This window comes from Podarcis tiliguerta (assembly GCF_965153285.1).
Source record: "Podarcis tiliguerta genome assembly, chromosome: 8".
NCBI classification, from domain to species: Eukaryota; Metazoa; Chordata; class Lepidosauria; order Squamata; family Lacertidae; genus Podarcis; species Podarcis tiliguerta.
The window spans coordinates 75,905,156-75,920,487 of record NC_139541.1 but is presented as its reverse complement, the minus strand read 5'-3'; the positions used below and the strand labels follow the sequence as shown (position 1 = coordinate 75,920,487).

At 47.2% G+C, this 15,332-nt stretch overlaps 1 protein-coding gene across 1 annotated transcript; it reads left to right on the top strand.

The window, feature by feature from the left end:
* Positions 1–973: 973 nt before the first annotated feature.
* On the top strand, positions 974–13,496 carry LOC310684309 (guanylate-binding protein 1-like). Its single transcript, XM_083455238.1, has 11 exons — positions 974–1,346; positions 2,382–2,596; positions 3,669–3,796; positions 4,824–4,933; positions 5,790–5,989; positions 7,040–7,282; positions 8,510–8,793; positions 9,897–10,109; positions 10,904–11,006; positions 11,254–11,447; positions 12,576–13,496. Exons 2-11 carry the CDS (start codon positions 2,401–2,403, stop codon positions 12,876–12,878), a joined length of 1,974 nt encoding a protein of 657 aa, XP_083311364.1. The 5' UTR covers positions 974–1,346; positions 2,382–2,400; the 3' UTR covers positions 12,879–13,496.
* Positions 13,497–15,332: the final 1,836 nt, after the last annotated feature.

Sequence of the window (15,332 nt, the reverse complement as noted above, 5' to 3'; positions counted from 1 at the left end):
TTCAAAAACAGGAATAGAGAGCATATTTAACCCCATCCCTCTGTCCCACTTACAACTTGTACCAAACACAGCATGTATACTAATACCTAATGACTTCCCTTCCACGCTTTTCCTGGTTTGTTTGCTTTTCTACTACTCTGCGTAATCCACATCTTTTTTAATTATCCAATTTGTTATCTATTAAAAACTCTTTATCTCTGCTGGATTTAGTTCACTGAGAACGTCTTGAGTGCAGCGGGCTAGCAAATGGAGAAGCATTCGTGGCTGCTTTGATTTCTAATGTGCACAAGAAATTTCACAACTTTAAACATGACAAAATTAAGAGCTAAGAAACAGAGAATTAGAGAGAGACTGGGTTGTTTTGAGTTTGTTTTTATTTTCCCCACATCTTCCAATTTGGGCAGTAGGATTATCCTGTTGGTTCTAATGAGCCTCCTGTTTCCTAGGAAGGCAGTTAGCAGTCTGTGCAAACCAGTGAACATTTACTGTCTCCTAACAAACTTGCTGGGACACGGGTGGCGCTGTGGATTAAACCACAGAGCCTAGGACTTGCTGATCAGAAGGTCGATGGAGGAGACTCTTGAGAGTCCCATGGACTGCAAGAAGATCAAACGCATCCATTCTTAAGGAAATTAGACCTGAGTGCTCACTGGAAGGACAGATCGTGAAGCTGAGGCTCCAATACTTTGGCCACCTCATGAGAAGAGAAGACTCCCTGGAAAAGACCCTGATGTTGGGAAAGATGGAGGGCACAAGGAGAAGGGGACGACAGAGGACGAGATGGTTGGACAGTGTTCTCGAAGCTACCAAGATGAGTCTGACCAAACTGCGAGAGGCAGTGGATGACAGGAGTGCCTGGCATGCTGCAGTTTGGATCCAACTCAGTACATAACACCGGTGCTACTGGAAGGATTCCCACCCACCCCCATTGCTTAATTCCACCTGCCTTTCTGTTTGCTCGTTTCCCGGAATCGCGCTCCTTTCAGAGAAAGAGGTGCGGAGCCCGGGCACTTTCGCTTTCGGTCCTCGCATATTTTGAAGCGTCGCCAGGGCAATAAAGGAGGCTGATTGGTCGCGACGACCTCCCATTTCCTGAAAGGGCAGCTGGGGCGCTGCAAGAGCTTTCGAGCCACAGAAGCGTCTCGCAATTCCTGAGTTCTTGCTCTTACCCTGAAGGCGAGGCTTGAGCTTCTCCTGCTGTCTCCGCTGGGAACTCCGAGCAAAGCTCTCTCCCTCTTCCTGCCGGCCTGCCAGCTCGTCTGCAAGAGAGAACCCGCAACAATCGAGTCCGGTCAAGACCCATCCTCCCGAGGCCCGTCCCTGCAAAAAGAAAACAACACCAAAAAGTAAGAAGCGGCAACTTCGCGATGTCGCTGTTGTTGTTAACCCCTAGCGCTCCTTTCTTTTTGCAAGGTAAACACGGCGCGGGACTCTTAGCCAGGAGCAAAAGCAGCCGAGGGAGTGTAGGAACCAGTTCCGAGGGGGTCTTTGCGCCCCCCATAAAATATTTGACCGCCGCCGCCTCAAGTTGATAGGCATTGTCACTCAAATGGGGTGCGTGCACCGTGTCATGTGATCGATTATGCGGGGCGGAGCTTACCGGGGCCGCCCCAATCTTTCATTCAAGTTTTGGCACACCTGCGAGGAAGGGAATCCTAGCAGCGGGGAGGGGGCTGGCAAGGAAAGGGTTAATCAAACACGCAAGTCCCGTGTCGTTCCCCCCCCCCCCCCCCGCACTGACCTTTGCAGTGGAGACTTTTGCTTTCGTGGCTGCAGCGTGCAGCTAGAACTTTTGCTTCAAAAGATGCCGGTAGTAGAAATAATACATGGCTCTTGAAACAGAGGCATGGGAGGGGCGGAAATTAAAATGTCAGCACACCATTAAATGGGGAGGGGGGCAGTTCTGCCGGCTTCGCATCAGTTGCGATAAAATGAAAGCCATAGGTGTGGTGCTGGGAGGCGAATGGTGACAGCACGGACAAAGTATATTTCCAGGTGTGCATGAAAGAAAAATGACAGCATCTAGGACAGATGTAGACTTGTCACAACTATCCTGAGAATGTCCAACTGGGTAACTTTCAGGTTCCAGAAGATATCTGGGATCCCAGTGAGGCGAAGCTGATTCGTGATTTGTGCCCTTCCTGAACTCTTTTTCCAGTCAGGTTTCACTCATTCATGGGCTCACAGGCAGAGAGAAACTTGAATTGAATTGGACTACAACTCCCACCATCCCTAGCTAGCAGGACCAGTGGTCAGGGATGATGGGAACTGTAGTCCAAAAACAGCTGGAGACCCAAGTTTGGGAAACACTGACTCACTAATAGGCAGAGACACACTTGAGTTTCCACTGTGTTGTGAGCTCCTCTGTTTTCCTTTTGCAGACCCATTATCTTTTGCACGATGGCGTCAGGGCAGGTCCACATGGCGGCTCCTGTTTGCCTAATTGAGAACATGCCGGACGGGAAGCTGGTGGTGAACCGGGAGGCTGCAGAGGTGCTTGCCAGGATCCGCCAGCCGGTGGTGGTGGTGGCCATTGCGGGGTTGTACCGCACTGGCAAGTCCTACCTCATGAACAGGCTTGCCGGCAAGAGAAAAGGTGACTGGCTTCATGAATATTCCCCGTTGCTCAAGGGAAGGGCTGGAGTCTAGTAGCTTCGCATGAGGAGCAAGGCAGTGGTGTCTGGTGTGTCTGGAATGGAGTATCGGAGCCCCTGTGTTTTCTGCCTAGCCTGGGAAGAAGCATGGAGGAAGAGGTGTAAATTAATATTTATACAGAACCAGAGGGGAGATAGGACTTTGAGGCAGAGGTTTGGGGTCCCCACTCAGCAGAATTCACAAGAGGGTCCGGAAATACGGCAGGTTATTTTTTATTATAAATATACCCCATGTTTCCTCCAAGGAGCTCCAAGTGGTATTCAGTTTTCCCCATATACATTTTATGCTCACAGCAACCCTGTGAGGTAGGTTCAGCTGAGAGACAGCAACTAGGGTAGGCAACATAAGGCCCGTAGGCCAGATGCGGCCCAATCACCTTCTCAATCCGGCCCTCAGACAGTCCTGGAATCAGAATGAGTAGAATGTGTCCTTTATTATAATGCATCTCTGGGTTATTTGTGGGGCATAGGAATTTGTTCATTTCCCCCCCTTCAAAATATAGTCTGGCCCACCACATGGTCTGAGGGATGGTGGACCGGCCCACGGCTGAAAAAGGTTACTGACCCCTGAACTAGCCCAAGGTCTCCCTGTGTGGATTCCAACTCTGTTCTTCCACATCCTAGTCCCAGGTTCAATGTGCACGACACTTTACAGCTTACATAGGTTCTTCTTTGTTATGTGCACTTAAGTTTTCATTCACTAAGGGGACAGGTGCTAGGGGTTTAAACCAGAAAGAGTAGCTCATCTGATCCCTCTTTACTCAGAAGTCAGGTCACATCTGCACCATAAACCTAAAGCCTGGGAACTGTAGTTTACTACTTGCTGAGCTACTATTCCCAGCACCCAAGCAAAATACAGTTCCCATGATTCTTGGGGGGTGAGTGTGCTTTAAAGCAATGATGGGGCTGTGACAAATGTTTCATTGAGTTCAGTGGGGTTTCCCAGTGACCTGCGCCTTAAGCCTTGGCACCTGTTGTTTTCTCTCTCTGAATCATTGCCTGCTCTTTCCTCAGGTTTCTGCTTGGGTGCCACAGTGCAGGGGCTTACAAAGGGCATCTGGATGTGGTGCCTCCCTCACCCTCACAGGCCTGACCTCACACTGCTGTTGCTGGACACAGAAGGGTTGGGTGATGTGCAGAAGGTGAGCTGGGAGCTAGGATTACTGCAGAAGACTAGCCCTTTCAAAAGAGCCTTGTGACAAAATATGCTGGCCTGGTGTTAAGAATACCACAAGACACACGTAACTGGCTGTAAAGTAAAGTAACATAACATTATATAATAACATTACAGTGGTACCTCAGGTTACATAAGCTTCAGGTTACAGACTCCGCTAACCCAGAAATAGTGCTTCAGGTTAAGAACTTTGCTTCAGGATGAGAACAGAAATCGGGCTCCCGCGGCACAGTGGCAGCAGGAGGCCCCATTAGCTAAAGTGGTGCTTCAGGTTAAGAAAAGTTTCAGGTTAAGTACGGACCTCTGGAACGAATTAAGTACTTAACCTGAGGTACTACTGTATATATAATTGTCATATCAAAAAATTGCAAAGCACAGTTCCTGGTGACAATAACATATCACATTACTATTAACCTTCTGTATGTTTTTATTGTCGTAACGTCCAAGGATAGTCAAGTCCAAAGATTGTCAAGTCCAACGATTACAACGTACAGTTCCTGTGGGCAACGACATTTCATACTGATATCTTCCTTCTGCATCGTCCTATGTCTTAAGAGTGTAACAAACAGAACTACTTAGTAACAATAAGGCAGTGGCGTAGCGTGGGGGGTGCAGGGGGTGCCGGCCGCACCGGCCGCAACATCTGGGGGGGGGGCGCGCTCGCACTCGCAGCTCTCTGCCCCTACCTAGCTCCACGGGTTAGGGGGCGCAAATTACTTGCCTTGCCCCGGGTGCTGACAACCCACACTACGCCACTGCAATAAGGCAGCTGATGATAGTCCAGTTCTCAGGATACACCCTTGTTTCACCCATTGGGCTTCTTCAGCGACAAGGTTTCAGAGACAAGTGTGTGTTGTGGTATTCTGAACATTATTTACATAATGAAGCAATTGTGGTGTGTGTTAATGGCAATGGTGTCTACCAGAGAGGTGGCAGAACTGAGTTCTGGCTGAAAACCCCCCTGGTGGTAACTGATATTTATATTTCTGTTTCAGGGGAACACACAGAACGACTCGTGGATCTTTGCCCTGGCCATTCTTCTCAGCAGCACCCTGGTGTACAACAGCATAGGCACCATTGACCAAAATGCCCTGGAGAACCTGCAGTATCCTTTTGGGGCATCAGAAATCCCAGCTGGACTTGTGTGCTTGGCCTGGAGGATCTAGGAGGAGGCAGTTGAAGGTTGTCCCCCTAGGGGTTTCACTCCATGGGAGACAGATCTCTTGATGCAGAAGCAGGTGGAATGAACTCTCCTGGTCTGAGACTCCGTGATGCTTAGAGTGGTCTGCATGATGCTGAGGATCTACGGGGTGGTGAAGGAGGAAACACAGAGGGGATGCAGCCGATAGAAGAGGCAGGCAATCTCCCAGGATTGGAAGGTGGGCGAGGAGCTCATTGGGACACGTTGTGAGGGGGGTGGATCAGTGATTACAGCTGCAAATTGGGAACCTCCACAGATATGTTTTACAGATAGATAAGGGGCTGGGGGTGCAGGCAGGAACTCCAGAAGACATAAAAAAAGGAATTGACCTTAAGGTGTGAAAATGAGAGATGTCAGCCCCTTGCCACAAAACCCTGCCTAAATTACAGTTGCAATACAGTCGTACCTTGGTTGCTGAATGCCTTGGAACTCATGCATTTCTGTTCCCGAGCGATCGAAAACTGGAAGTGAGTGTTTTTGAACGATTTTCGGAAGCCGAACGTCTGGCACAGCTTCCGATTGGCTGCCAGAGCTTCCTGCAGCCAATCAGAAGCTGCACTTTGGTTTCCGACTGTTTTGGAAGTTGAACAGCCCTCCAGAACAGATTCCGTTCGACTTCCAAGGTATGACTATATGTGGTCTTTCTGTAGTATAAATCTCTCTGCTCAAAAGCCGTATCATCATTTTTGGCCAGCCCACAACTGCAGGTTCAAACAGGCCCCAAACCAGCCCTGGAATTGTTTTCCTTATCACTCCCCAGCTATGTCACTGAGCTGACAAAAAAGATTAAAGCAAAAGCTTCCTCTGGGGAAGATGCAGAGGAGGAGAACTCTGCCGAATTTGTCCGTTTCTTCCCAGACTTCATCTGGGCAGTGCGGGATTTCACACTACAGCTGGAGATAGATGGACACCCCGTCACTGAGGACGGGTACCTGGAGAATGCCTTGAGACTCCAGAAAGGTACAGTAACTGCAAGAAAGAAAATGCAGTGTCTGAGATGGGGAGAGGACACTGCTAGTTTGTTGTTGTTGTTTAGTCGTTCAGTCGTGTCCGACTCTTCGTGACCCCATGGACCAGAGCACGCCAGGCACTCCTGTCTTCCACTGCCTCTCGCAGTTTGGAGCTAGTTTAGAGGTGCACAACTGATTTAAGTCAAAAAGGCCTAATATTCAAGTGGGTTAATGTATCCAGTCACATAGCCACTGAGGGCTAAAGAGGTTTAACTGATTTCCCCTGTGCTACATGGAGCAAGACAGAGATATATCCCACCGGGTCCTGAGGCACATGTCTCTGGCTGCAGACTGCATGAGTAATAACCCTTCAAGCTAATCCTCAGTTGTGTTCCCAGGGAGGTTTACAAACGCCCTACAACAATTACAATGCCAACACCCAAACTGTAAAAGCTAAAAGCCACAAAATTGTGAAAAACCTCATACCACCAGGTTAGTTGCTTGTACAGTTGGACTGGGCTCCCTGAAACTCCTATGAAATAGGAGTCTTACCCGCTAATCTCAAATATACACATGCGAGCTGTAAGTGCGCTATGAAGAGGGAAATATATATACAGTGGTACCTCAGGTTACAGATGCTTCAGGTTATAGACTCCACTAACCCAGAAATAGTACCTCAGGTTAAGAACTTTGCTTCAGGATGAGAACAGAAATCGTGCTCCGGTGGCAGCGGGAGGCCCCATTAGCTAAATTGGTGCTTCAGGTTAAGAACAGTTTCAGGCTAAGAATGGACCTCCGGAACGAATTAAGTACTTAGCCCGAGGTACCACTGTACTCAGAGCAAGGCCATAACATTGGAGTGCTGAAACAGAGAGCAATATCCTAACTCACTTTACAGCAAGCCTTGGGACCTCAGGTGTCAGTTGAGTTGGCATGGAGAATTGAATGTTTACAGGTAACCAGGTGAGTTTGCTCCACCAGGGAGATGGTTGGCACATTTTCTGTGGAATTTGGCGATAGTAACAGATTGTCTCGTGTACTCACACTTCTTCTCCCCCAGGTAATAGTGAGCAAATCCAGAGGTGCAACATGCCCAGGTCGTGTATCCGCAGATTCTTTCCTTCGCGGAAATGTTTCACGTTTGACCGCCCAGCTAGCAAGAAAAAGTTGTCTCGGCTGGAGGAACTGGAAGAAGATGATTTGGAGGAAGATTTCTTGGAGCCGGTGGGCCGTTTCTGCCAACACATCTGGGAGACATCTCGACCCAAGACAGTCCCGGGAGGCCAAGTTGTGACAGGAATAAGTAGGGAACATTTTTGAAAGATTGTAGGCTGGGGTTGGTGGGTAGGGAACCATTCTGAGTAAAGTAATTAGTTTTACCCAGTGCCGTTCTAATAATACTAATAACTGGTCTCAGTCTGGGAACCCCATGTATGGGGGGCTTTTTCCTCCAGAGCAGTTTGGGGGTGTAGGAAGCTGTCAGGTTGAGGTGAATGGTGTTACTCAGCTACCAGCCAAGAAGGAATCAGGTGACATCAGAAACCAATAGTGACCCACCTGACTGTAGAAAATGCTTTAGTTTGCCTTGCTCTGCAGTTTGATAATTTCTTTGTTCACGTCCAGGCTGAATTGCGTGTAAGCTGCTCACTTGATTGCCTGCTGAACATCATTTACCTAGAATTTATTTTGAAAACTATATACACGATTCTGTGATGAAACCCAAATTCTACTTTCAGAGAAATTTGGTTGCGTCATTTGTGCAGAAAGCAACATTGTATGCATTGTTTTAAACGCTTACATCATTTATTATGCTTCTGCAGCAAGCAAGGACTTGAACCCATGACATTTGGCTACTAAAAAGCCTGTTCACCCCCTCCCCTTTTACTTATTGAGAGTTAATAGACCAAGCCCTTCCATGCCTATTTCTGCAGAGTTAATTCCCCATGGTGCTGCTAATATAGGGGCTTTGTTCTTTGTTTTGTTGATGTTTTATTTCTTGTATTCAATAAAATATTGGTTCTGAGCTGGGTTCTGAGCCCAGTTGTGCTTTTTCATACTTATCACAGTGTGGCCCCAGGACTGCAGGATACACACTGTGCTGACGATGAGTTATGGATTGGGCTGCTTCCAGTTTTGGCAAGAACCAGAAGTACGGAAGGCAATAATACATATGTAGCATAGAGAGGTAATAATAATTAGGAATGAGATGTGGGTGCAGGCCAGAGAAATCTCTGCTTTTTAAGCATTCCCAAGTGCTTCCTTCATATTTCAGGTTATTTTCTACAGGCGTGAGGGCCAGAACATTACTTTTAAAAACATGTCTTCTCTGCCTCTTGTTTTGTGCAGAATATCTATTTCTTTTATGAGAAATCTGCAGGTACAGTGGATGACGTGCCCCAGTTAGAGTACAAACGTTTGAAAGATGTTTGACTCGGGATACATTTCCTCGGCGTACAAAGGTTAAGTGGGATGGGCATCCCTGTTCTGCCATTTCTGATTTGGTGACTTTGCCCAATTCTTCCCTCTTCAGTGCTTCAGAACCTGGTGAAGACCTACGTCAATGCTATCAACAGCGGGGATTTGCCCTGCTTGGAGAATGCCGTGCTGGCCCTGGCAGAGATTGAGAACGCAGCAGCTGTGTGTGATGCCATTTCCTGTTACGAAGAGCGGATGGGGCAGCGGTTGAAACTGCCCACGGGCTCCGTCAATGAGCTGCTGGCGGTGCATGCCGAGTGTGAGAGGGAAGCCACTGGCATCTTCATGTCCCGTGCCTTTGGCGATGCGTTGGTAAAAAAATCACAAGAGAAGCTTGAGGTAAATCTGTTCTCTTTTTTTAAAAAACAACAACACCTCTGCCCCAAGGATAGAGACAATACTGGTCTGACTCTGTACGAGGGAGCTTCTTGTCTTCCTACATAAATGTTAATTGGCTGAAGGAAACATTTAGAAGAAAACAAGATCAGGAAAAAATAAATAAAATAAACACTTACCTAGCATAGCTCTGAGCATCACAGTTAGGAGGGTCCTCCAAAACTTGTACGGTTTCCTAAAAATCTCTCTCTTCAGAATGGAGACAGCCTCTTGTTATCCGAAGGCAAAAAGGAACACAGAAAGGTGACATAAAGCAGGTTGGTATAAGCTAAGCTGGTGTAAAGTTATACACCAAACTCCATTCAGCTATTGAGCTGCTGCTTGCTTAGCAATCCTAAGCCTGGCAGAGGGAGAACAAACCTGTAAAATGTGTTTGAACTGCACCATCCCCTTGGCCATCTGAGTTTTCATTGGGTTTCCAGGTCACATGACTGAGCAGAATAGGCCTAGGATTCCCCCCCCCATCCTGCCCCCATCATGCCCCTTAAATGCCCTCTTTTCAGGCTTTAGGCCAGCTCGAGATGTGAGTCATGGCTGAACCGGGATCAGGGGGATACTCTGGTGTATCCCCGACTGAACCGAGCATGAGGGAGCGAAGCCAGCATAGCTTGCTTGTGTGGGGAACTTCCTGGCTCAGCCAGAGATCCGCTGGATCCTAGCCCGTTCATTGTGGAGCATCTTGCTGTAGGATTGCTCACTTTGTTACCTGTGAAAGACACATTCTCCAGATGAAATGGAAGACAAACACATATCCCAGAAGATGGGTAGGGTTGCAATTTGATTGGGTACACACTTAGTTTTAAACTTTAGGAAGGGTGGAGCCAGACAACTTAAACTGGCCTACATTTTAGAAATGCAGCCGTTCTAGATCATTGGTGTCGTAGCCAGTTCCCACGATTTTTGGTGGGAGTGGGGACAGCTAAGTCAATTGAAATTTGTACTGTAGTTTTGATGTGGCCTTGTTAGTAAGTCTTTCCACTGAAGAGGAAAAGCTTTTTCATCATTATTAACAGATCATCTTTCTGCCAATTTTCTGTCTCTCGTAGCAAGAGCTGAAGCAGAAAAAGGAAGAGTTCTGCAGGAAGAATGAGCAGGCGTCTTTTGACCGCTGCTTTGCCGTGCTGACGGATCTTTCCCAGGAGCTAGAAGATGAGCTCCGGATGGGAATTTACTCTGTGCCTGGTGGCTACCAGCGTTATCTGGAGAAACGGGACGGAATAGAGAAGAAATACCACTTGGTACCTGAGAAAGGAATTCAGGTAGGACAGGAAGCCAGCATTTCTGTGATATCCAAAGAATGAGCATTCTTATACTGACTGAGGACAGATCCAAACTTTAGACCTGGGGTGCAATACTGTGAATATTTTCTTGGGAGTAAGCCCCACTGAATTCAATAGGGCTTGATTCAAAGTGAATTAGTTTCTTCATCTACTTACCAAAATGAATAAACTCTGTTCAATGAAAAATATATTAAAGTGGTTTACATAAAATAGTTTAAAAGAGATCTTTGTCTTCTAGGCTATGTGAGAGGGATTGTTGTTTAGTCGTTTAGTCGTGTCCGACTCTTTGTGACCCCATGGACCAGAGCACGCCAGGCACTCCTGTCTTCCACTGCCTCCCGCAGTTTGGTCAGACTCATGTTTGTAGCTTTGAGAACACTGTCCAACCATCTCGTCCTCTGTCGTCCCCTTCTCCTTGTGCCCTCCATCTTTCCCAACATCAGGGTCTTTTCCAGGGAGTCTTCTCTTCTCATGAGGGGGCCAAAGTATTGGAGCCTCAGCTTCAGGATCTGTCCTTCCAGTGAGCACTCAGGGCTGATTTCCTTAAGAATGGATAGGTTTGATCTTCTTGCAGTCCATGGGACTCTCAATAGTCTCCTCCAACACCATAAGAGAGGGATAGGGACCACTATTATCAATTTCTCAGTGCCTCATTAAGATACAATTATTAATTTACTATACACCAATTTTTGCCCTTAATCACAATATATAATCTCGTCTGTCCCCCCATTATACTGTAAAATGAATAACTTTTGCTCTCGATGTGTTATCAGGCAGACAAAGCTCTTGAAGAATTCCTGAAATCCAAGCAGGCGGTGGCAAACTCTCTCCTTCAGATGGACCACGCCCTGACCGACAAAGAGAAGGAAATTGAAGGTGCATATGTAAGGCAATGAGTATATGTTATAAATTATATGTATTAGAAAGTAAGCGTCCTGGCCTTCTCTGGCTGAGTTCCCAGGGAAGGGTTACAGTTGTGGTACCTTTTTGCAGAATGGCATAGCGACAGATGTAGTATTCTCATCTTCAGGCAAGGAGAGAACATTGAACAGAACACAGGGTGAAGGGGAGATGGCAGCCCCCTCAGTATTCATGTTGTCTCTTTTCCTTCGCTGGCCCCCAGCCCAGCGCGCTCAGGCCGAAGCAGCCCAGCTGCAGCAGAAGCTGTTGGAGCAGGAGCAGGCCAGACTAAAGCAAATGATGGAGGATGAGAAGCGAAGCCACGATGAACAGCTCCAGCTGTTGAAGGAGAAGATGGAGAAAGAGAAAAAGTTGATGGAAGAGGAAACAGAAAAGATGATACGGCATAAACTCAAGGTAAATAGAGCTGAGTCAGATGCAGACTGACCCACTGGAAGATTCAATATTTAGGCCAGGGGTGGAGAGTCTGTGGTCCTCCAGATGTGTTTGGAGCCAACTCTCATCTTTCCCAGTCAGTATGGCCAGTGTTCATGGTCCCATTTCCCCTGCTCCTGCTTTCTTCTTAAGATGATGCTTAGAAGCAGAACTCTTCCTCCGTTCAAGGCCAAATCTAGCTTACAGATAGCCTCCTTTACCCTTCTAAATGTCTCAACATAAACCATATATTCCTGGATATGCCATCACCCTCTTTATACAGAACACATAACCCTATGTCTTTCAAGCAAAATCAAGAACAAATTATTTAATGCTTTAAAGGTGATTGCCGTCACCTTGATTTGTGCCTGGAAAAATCCCTAACTAGAGAACCTGCTTTAAAATGGGCATAATATGCTCTTGCAGGCAAGAAGGCTGCTCTGTCTGGGAGCTTTTCAGTGACTCACTGTGGCTTGGTAAAACCTAGGTTCCATATATTCAATAGACGTTAGCTGGCGTTTCTACAGTACTTTTCCTGAGTGTTCAAACAACTTCTTATACAATTCCTTTGTTCTCTTTACAACAAACCCTTGAGGTGGGTCAGGATCTAATTTTGCCCATACAGTATAGGGTGGAATAGTCCGCATGGTACCCTCCAAATGTTAGTGGCCTCCAGCTCCCATCGGCCTCAGCCAGTGGTCATGGATAATGAGAGTCCATTAATATTTGTAGCGTTGACTGTGGCTCTTATCTGTGAAGGTATGGGTCCCACTGGGATTGAGAGATATTGGCTTGCCTGAGGACACAGAGCAGGACTGAGCTGAATTTTGTGTGTTGCGCATAGCCAAGCTCCTGTTGCTCTTAACCACGTCAGATTTTGCACAAATCCCTATATGCTCAAAATAAAAAAGCAGGTCTAGTTTGGAGACAGTTGGTTTTATTGGAGGCCATTTGGCAACACGGTGGGAAATGCATTGGTTGGCTACGAAAACGCAACTGCCACACAAAGTGGTCCAGGCCGGGCCTGATCCCATCCCTGTTCATAGATGCTGACCCATTTCTTATCCATCCGTCAACTAAACTGTCTCTGTGTGCTTCTCAACTTCCCAGGAACAAGAGGAACTGCTGAAGGAAGGATTTCAGCAGAGGGCCAATGAGATGGAAGATGAAATCCAACGTCTCAAAGAAGAAAATAATAACTCCAAGGCGGCCCTTGTTCTGTCTGCTATAGAAAAAGGGGTGTCAGCTATATCATCTATAGCAACACAGCTTTTGCAGTACAAGATGCAGAGTAACATGCTTTCCACTGCTCTAAATCAACAAAAGAGTGAAAGTGCACCACAGAGTGTAAAAAGCACACCAAGGAGTAAAAACCCACCCAGGAATGTAAGGAGCACACCAAAGAAAAAATAGTTCCAGCATGGGAATAAATGGGGCTAGTTGTTCTTAGTTTTCTGCTGACTTCCCTGTCTTATCACCACATCCACACCTTCACTGCAGTGTTATGTATAGATCCGTGTTTGAAATTCGCCAAGCGCATTTTGCACCCGGTTACTGGCCACTTTGGGAGCAGGTGAAGGTGGATGCCTGGGGATCCTTGGCTCTTGCCTGTTTTAAATATGCTGTAGAATTCTCTGTAATATTTTAACTGCACAATCAAGACTAAATTTCAGGAACCAAAAAGTTGTATTGAAAAATAAGACTTTTGAGCTGCCTGGCCCCAAAATGGCAACCAGACATTCTGTTTTTGGCGGCTGTAACCTGTTAGTATTTCCTGCCTCCGATGCTGCAGGTGAGATTGGTGTAAATCACATGCCTGTCTGGGAAGAGTGTGGGAGCAGAAGACGGTCTTATCTCTTCCGCTGTGTACTGTTTTAAGGAGTCATTAGGCGCCTAGCTTATATATCTGAGTTTCTAACTGGCTAGAGAACTAAGTGAATTGTTGTGTCCGACTTGATTTCTTATATGCTATTTCTTTTCAGGCATGCAAAGCTGTATAGAAAATTAATAAAATAAATGGCCTGGTCTCTGCCTATAGCCTTATGATTTTATGCCTCTTCCAGTAACTCTTGCAGCCAAGCTGGTGCCAAATGTATGCTCTCCTTTGGACCACATCAGTGAGGCTGAGAAGCAAGGCCTTGTCGGCTGGGCAGCCCAGGACCTATATGCACACTGCCCAGGGTTACATCGCAGAGAGGTCACTTTAGTGCTGCTAATGCAGCAAAAACAACACGGGAGGCAGAAGTTTAAAAGTTACCGGTCTCTGCAGCCACAACCGGTGCTGTGATTTTCCAGCGGGTTGGCTTCACCCCCGGAGGTGCACTCCATTGTCTCTTGAGACAGACAGATGCCAACAAATGGCACATGCAGGGGACGGGCATGAAAACTGGGCAAAAGCGGGGAATTAGGCAAAACCACAGAGTACTAAAAAAAAAGCCTGGCTGTCACTCACTGTTTGCCGTTCAGGGATTAATGGGAAGTTTTTTCGCTGTATGAAATGTGAAACTTGATCGCTGATAATCAGGCATTTGAGACTGTACAAGTAGATGACTGGCCCAGCCCTGTCAATAGGCGGAGTGACACAGGTGCCTCAGTAGGCGGGTGGTGAGGAAGAGAAGGGAAAACAGCAGCAGTGGTGGACCTTGGGCTCCCAAATTCCGGCAGAGCCCTGTGCAAAGCCAAAATTTGGTTCCCGCTGCGTCTTGGGACTCCATTCTAAATAATAGTTGTGGTGTCCTCTGCGGTGCTTCCAAAGCTCTGCACCCAGGGCGACTGAACTGGTCGTGCTCTCCTAAATGTGCCTCTGGCAGCAGCCTACCCAGCCATTCTGACTGAGGCCCCCCTGCTGCCACCAGTTCCTCCTTTAGGATAGCAAAAATGAATGTGTCCCTCAATTTGCCCCGAGACCTGCAAGCTTCCCTGCTGCCTTCATGTGTGGTGGAGGATGCTGCCTTGTTGTTGTTGTTGTTTAGTCGTTCAGTCGTGTCCGACTCTTCGTGACCCCATGGACCAGAGCACGCCAGGCACTCCTGTCTTCCACTGCCACCTGCAGTTTGGTCAGATTCATGTTTGTAGTTTTGAGAACACTGTCCAACCATCTCGTCCTCTGTTGTCCCCTTCTCCTTGTGCCCTCCATCTTTCCCAGCATCAGGGTCTTTTCCAGTGAGTCTTCTCTTCTCATGAGGTGGCCAAAGTATTGGAGCATCAGCTTCACGATCTGTCCTTCCAGTGAGAACTCAGGGCTGATTTCCTTAACAATGGATGCGTTTGATCTTCTTGCAGTCCATGGGACTCTCAAGAGTCTCCTCCAGCACCATAATTCAAAAGCGTCAATTCTTTGGCGATCCTCAGTTTGCTGCTTTGTTACCAGCGTTTAAATTGTCAGCTGCCAGTCCAGTCAGCTACTGTATGTGGACTGTGCCTCAGGTGGCAAAATGTCTTGGGCCAGCCCTGGGAGCAGCCGGTTCATTAGACTTCTAGCCTTCCATTTTGCTTTATCCTGTGTCAAAAGTTACCTTTCCTTTCTCAACTGTACTATTTCCTCAGTGTGGTGAGAGCTCCTCAAAAGGAACCCAAAGAATCTTGGGAACTGTAGTATGCCCCCACAAAGCTGCAATTTCCAACACCTTTAACAAACTACAGTTCCCAGCATTTGGGGGGGGGGAGAGTTTTGTGACACCCCTAAATCAGCTGACAATAAATCATAAAGCTGATGCCATGTCTGTGAATAGTTGGAAGGCATATTTTACAGCTTTTGAACCATCTTTCTTTCCTCAGTTTGGAGTTTTAAGTGCTAATGTGAAAATTAGAGCCCCAGAAGAGTGTGGACCATGGGTAGGCAAACTAAGGCCCAGGGGCCAGATCTGG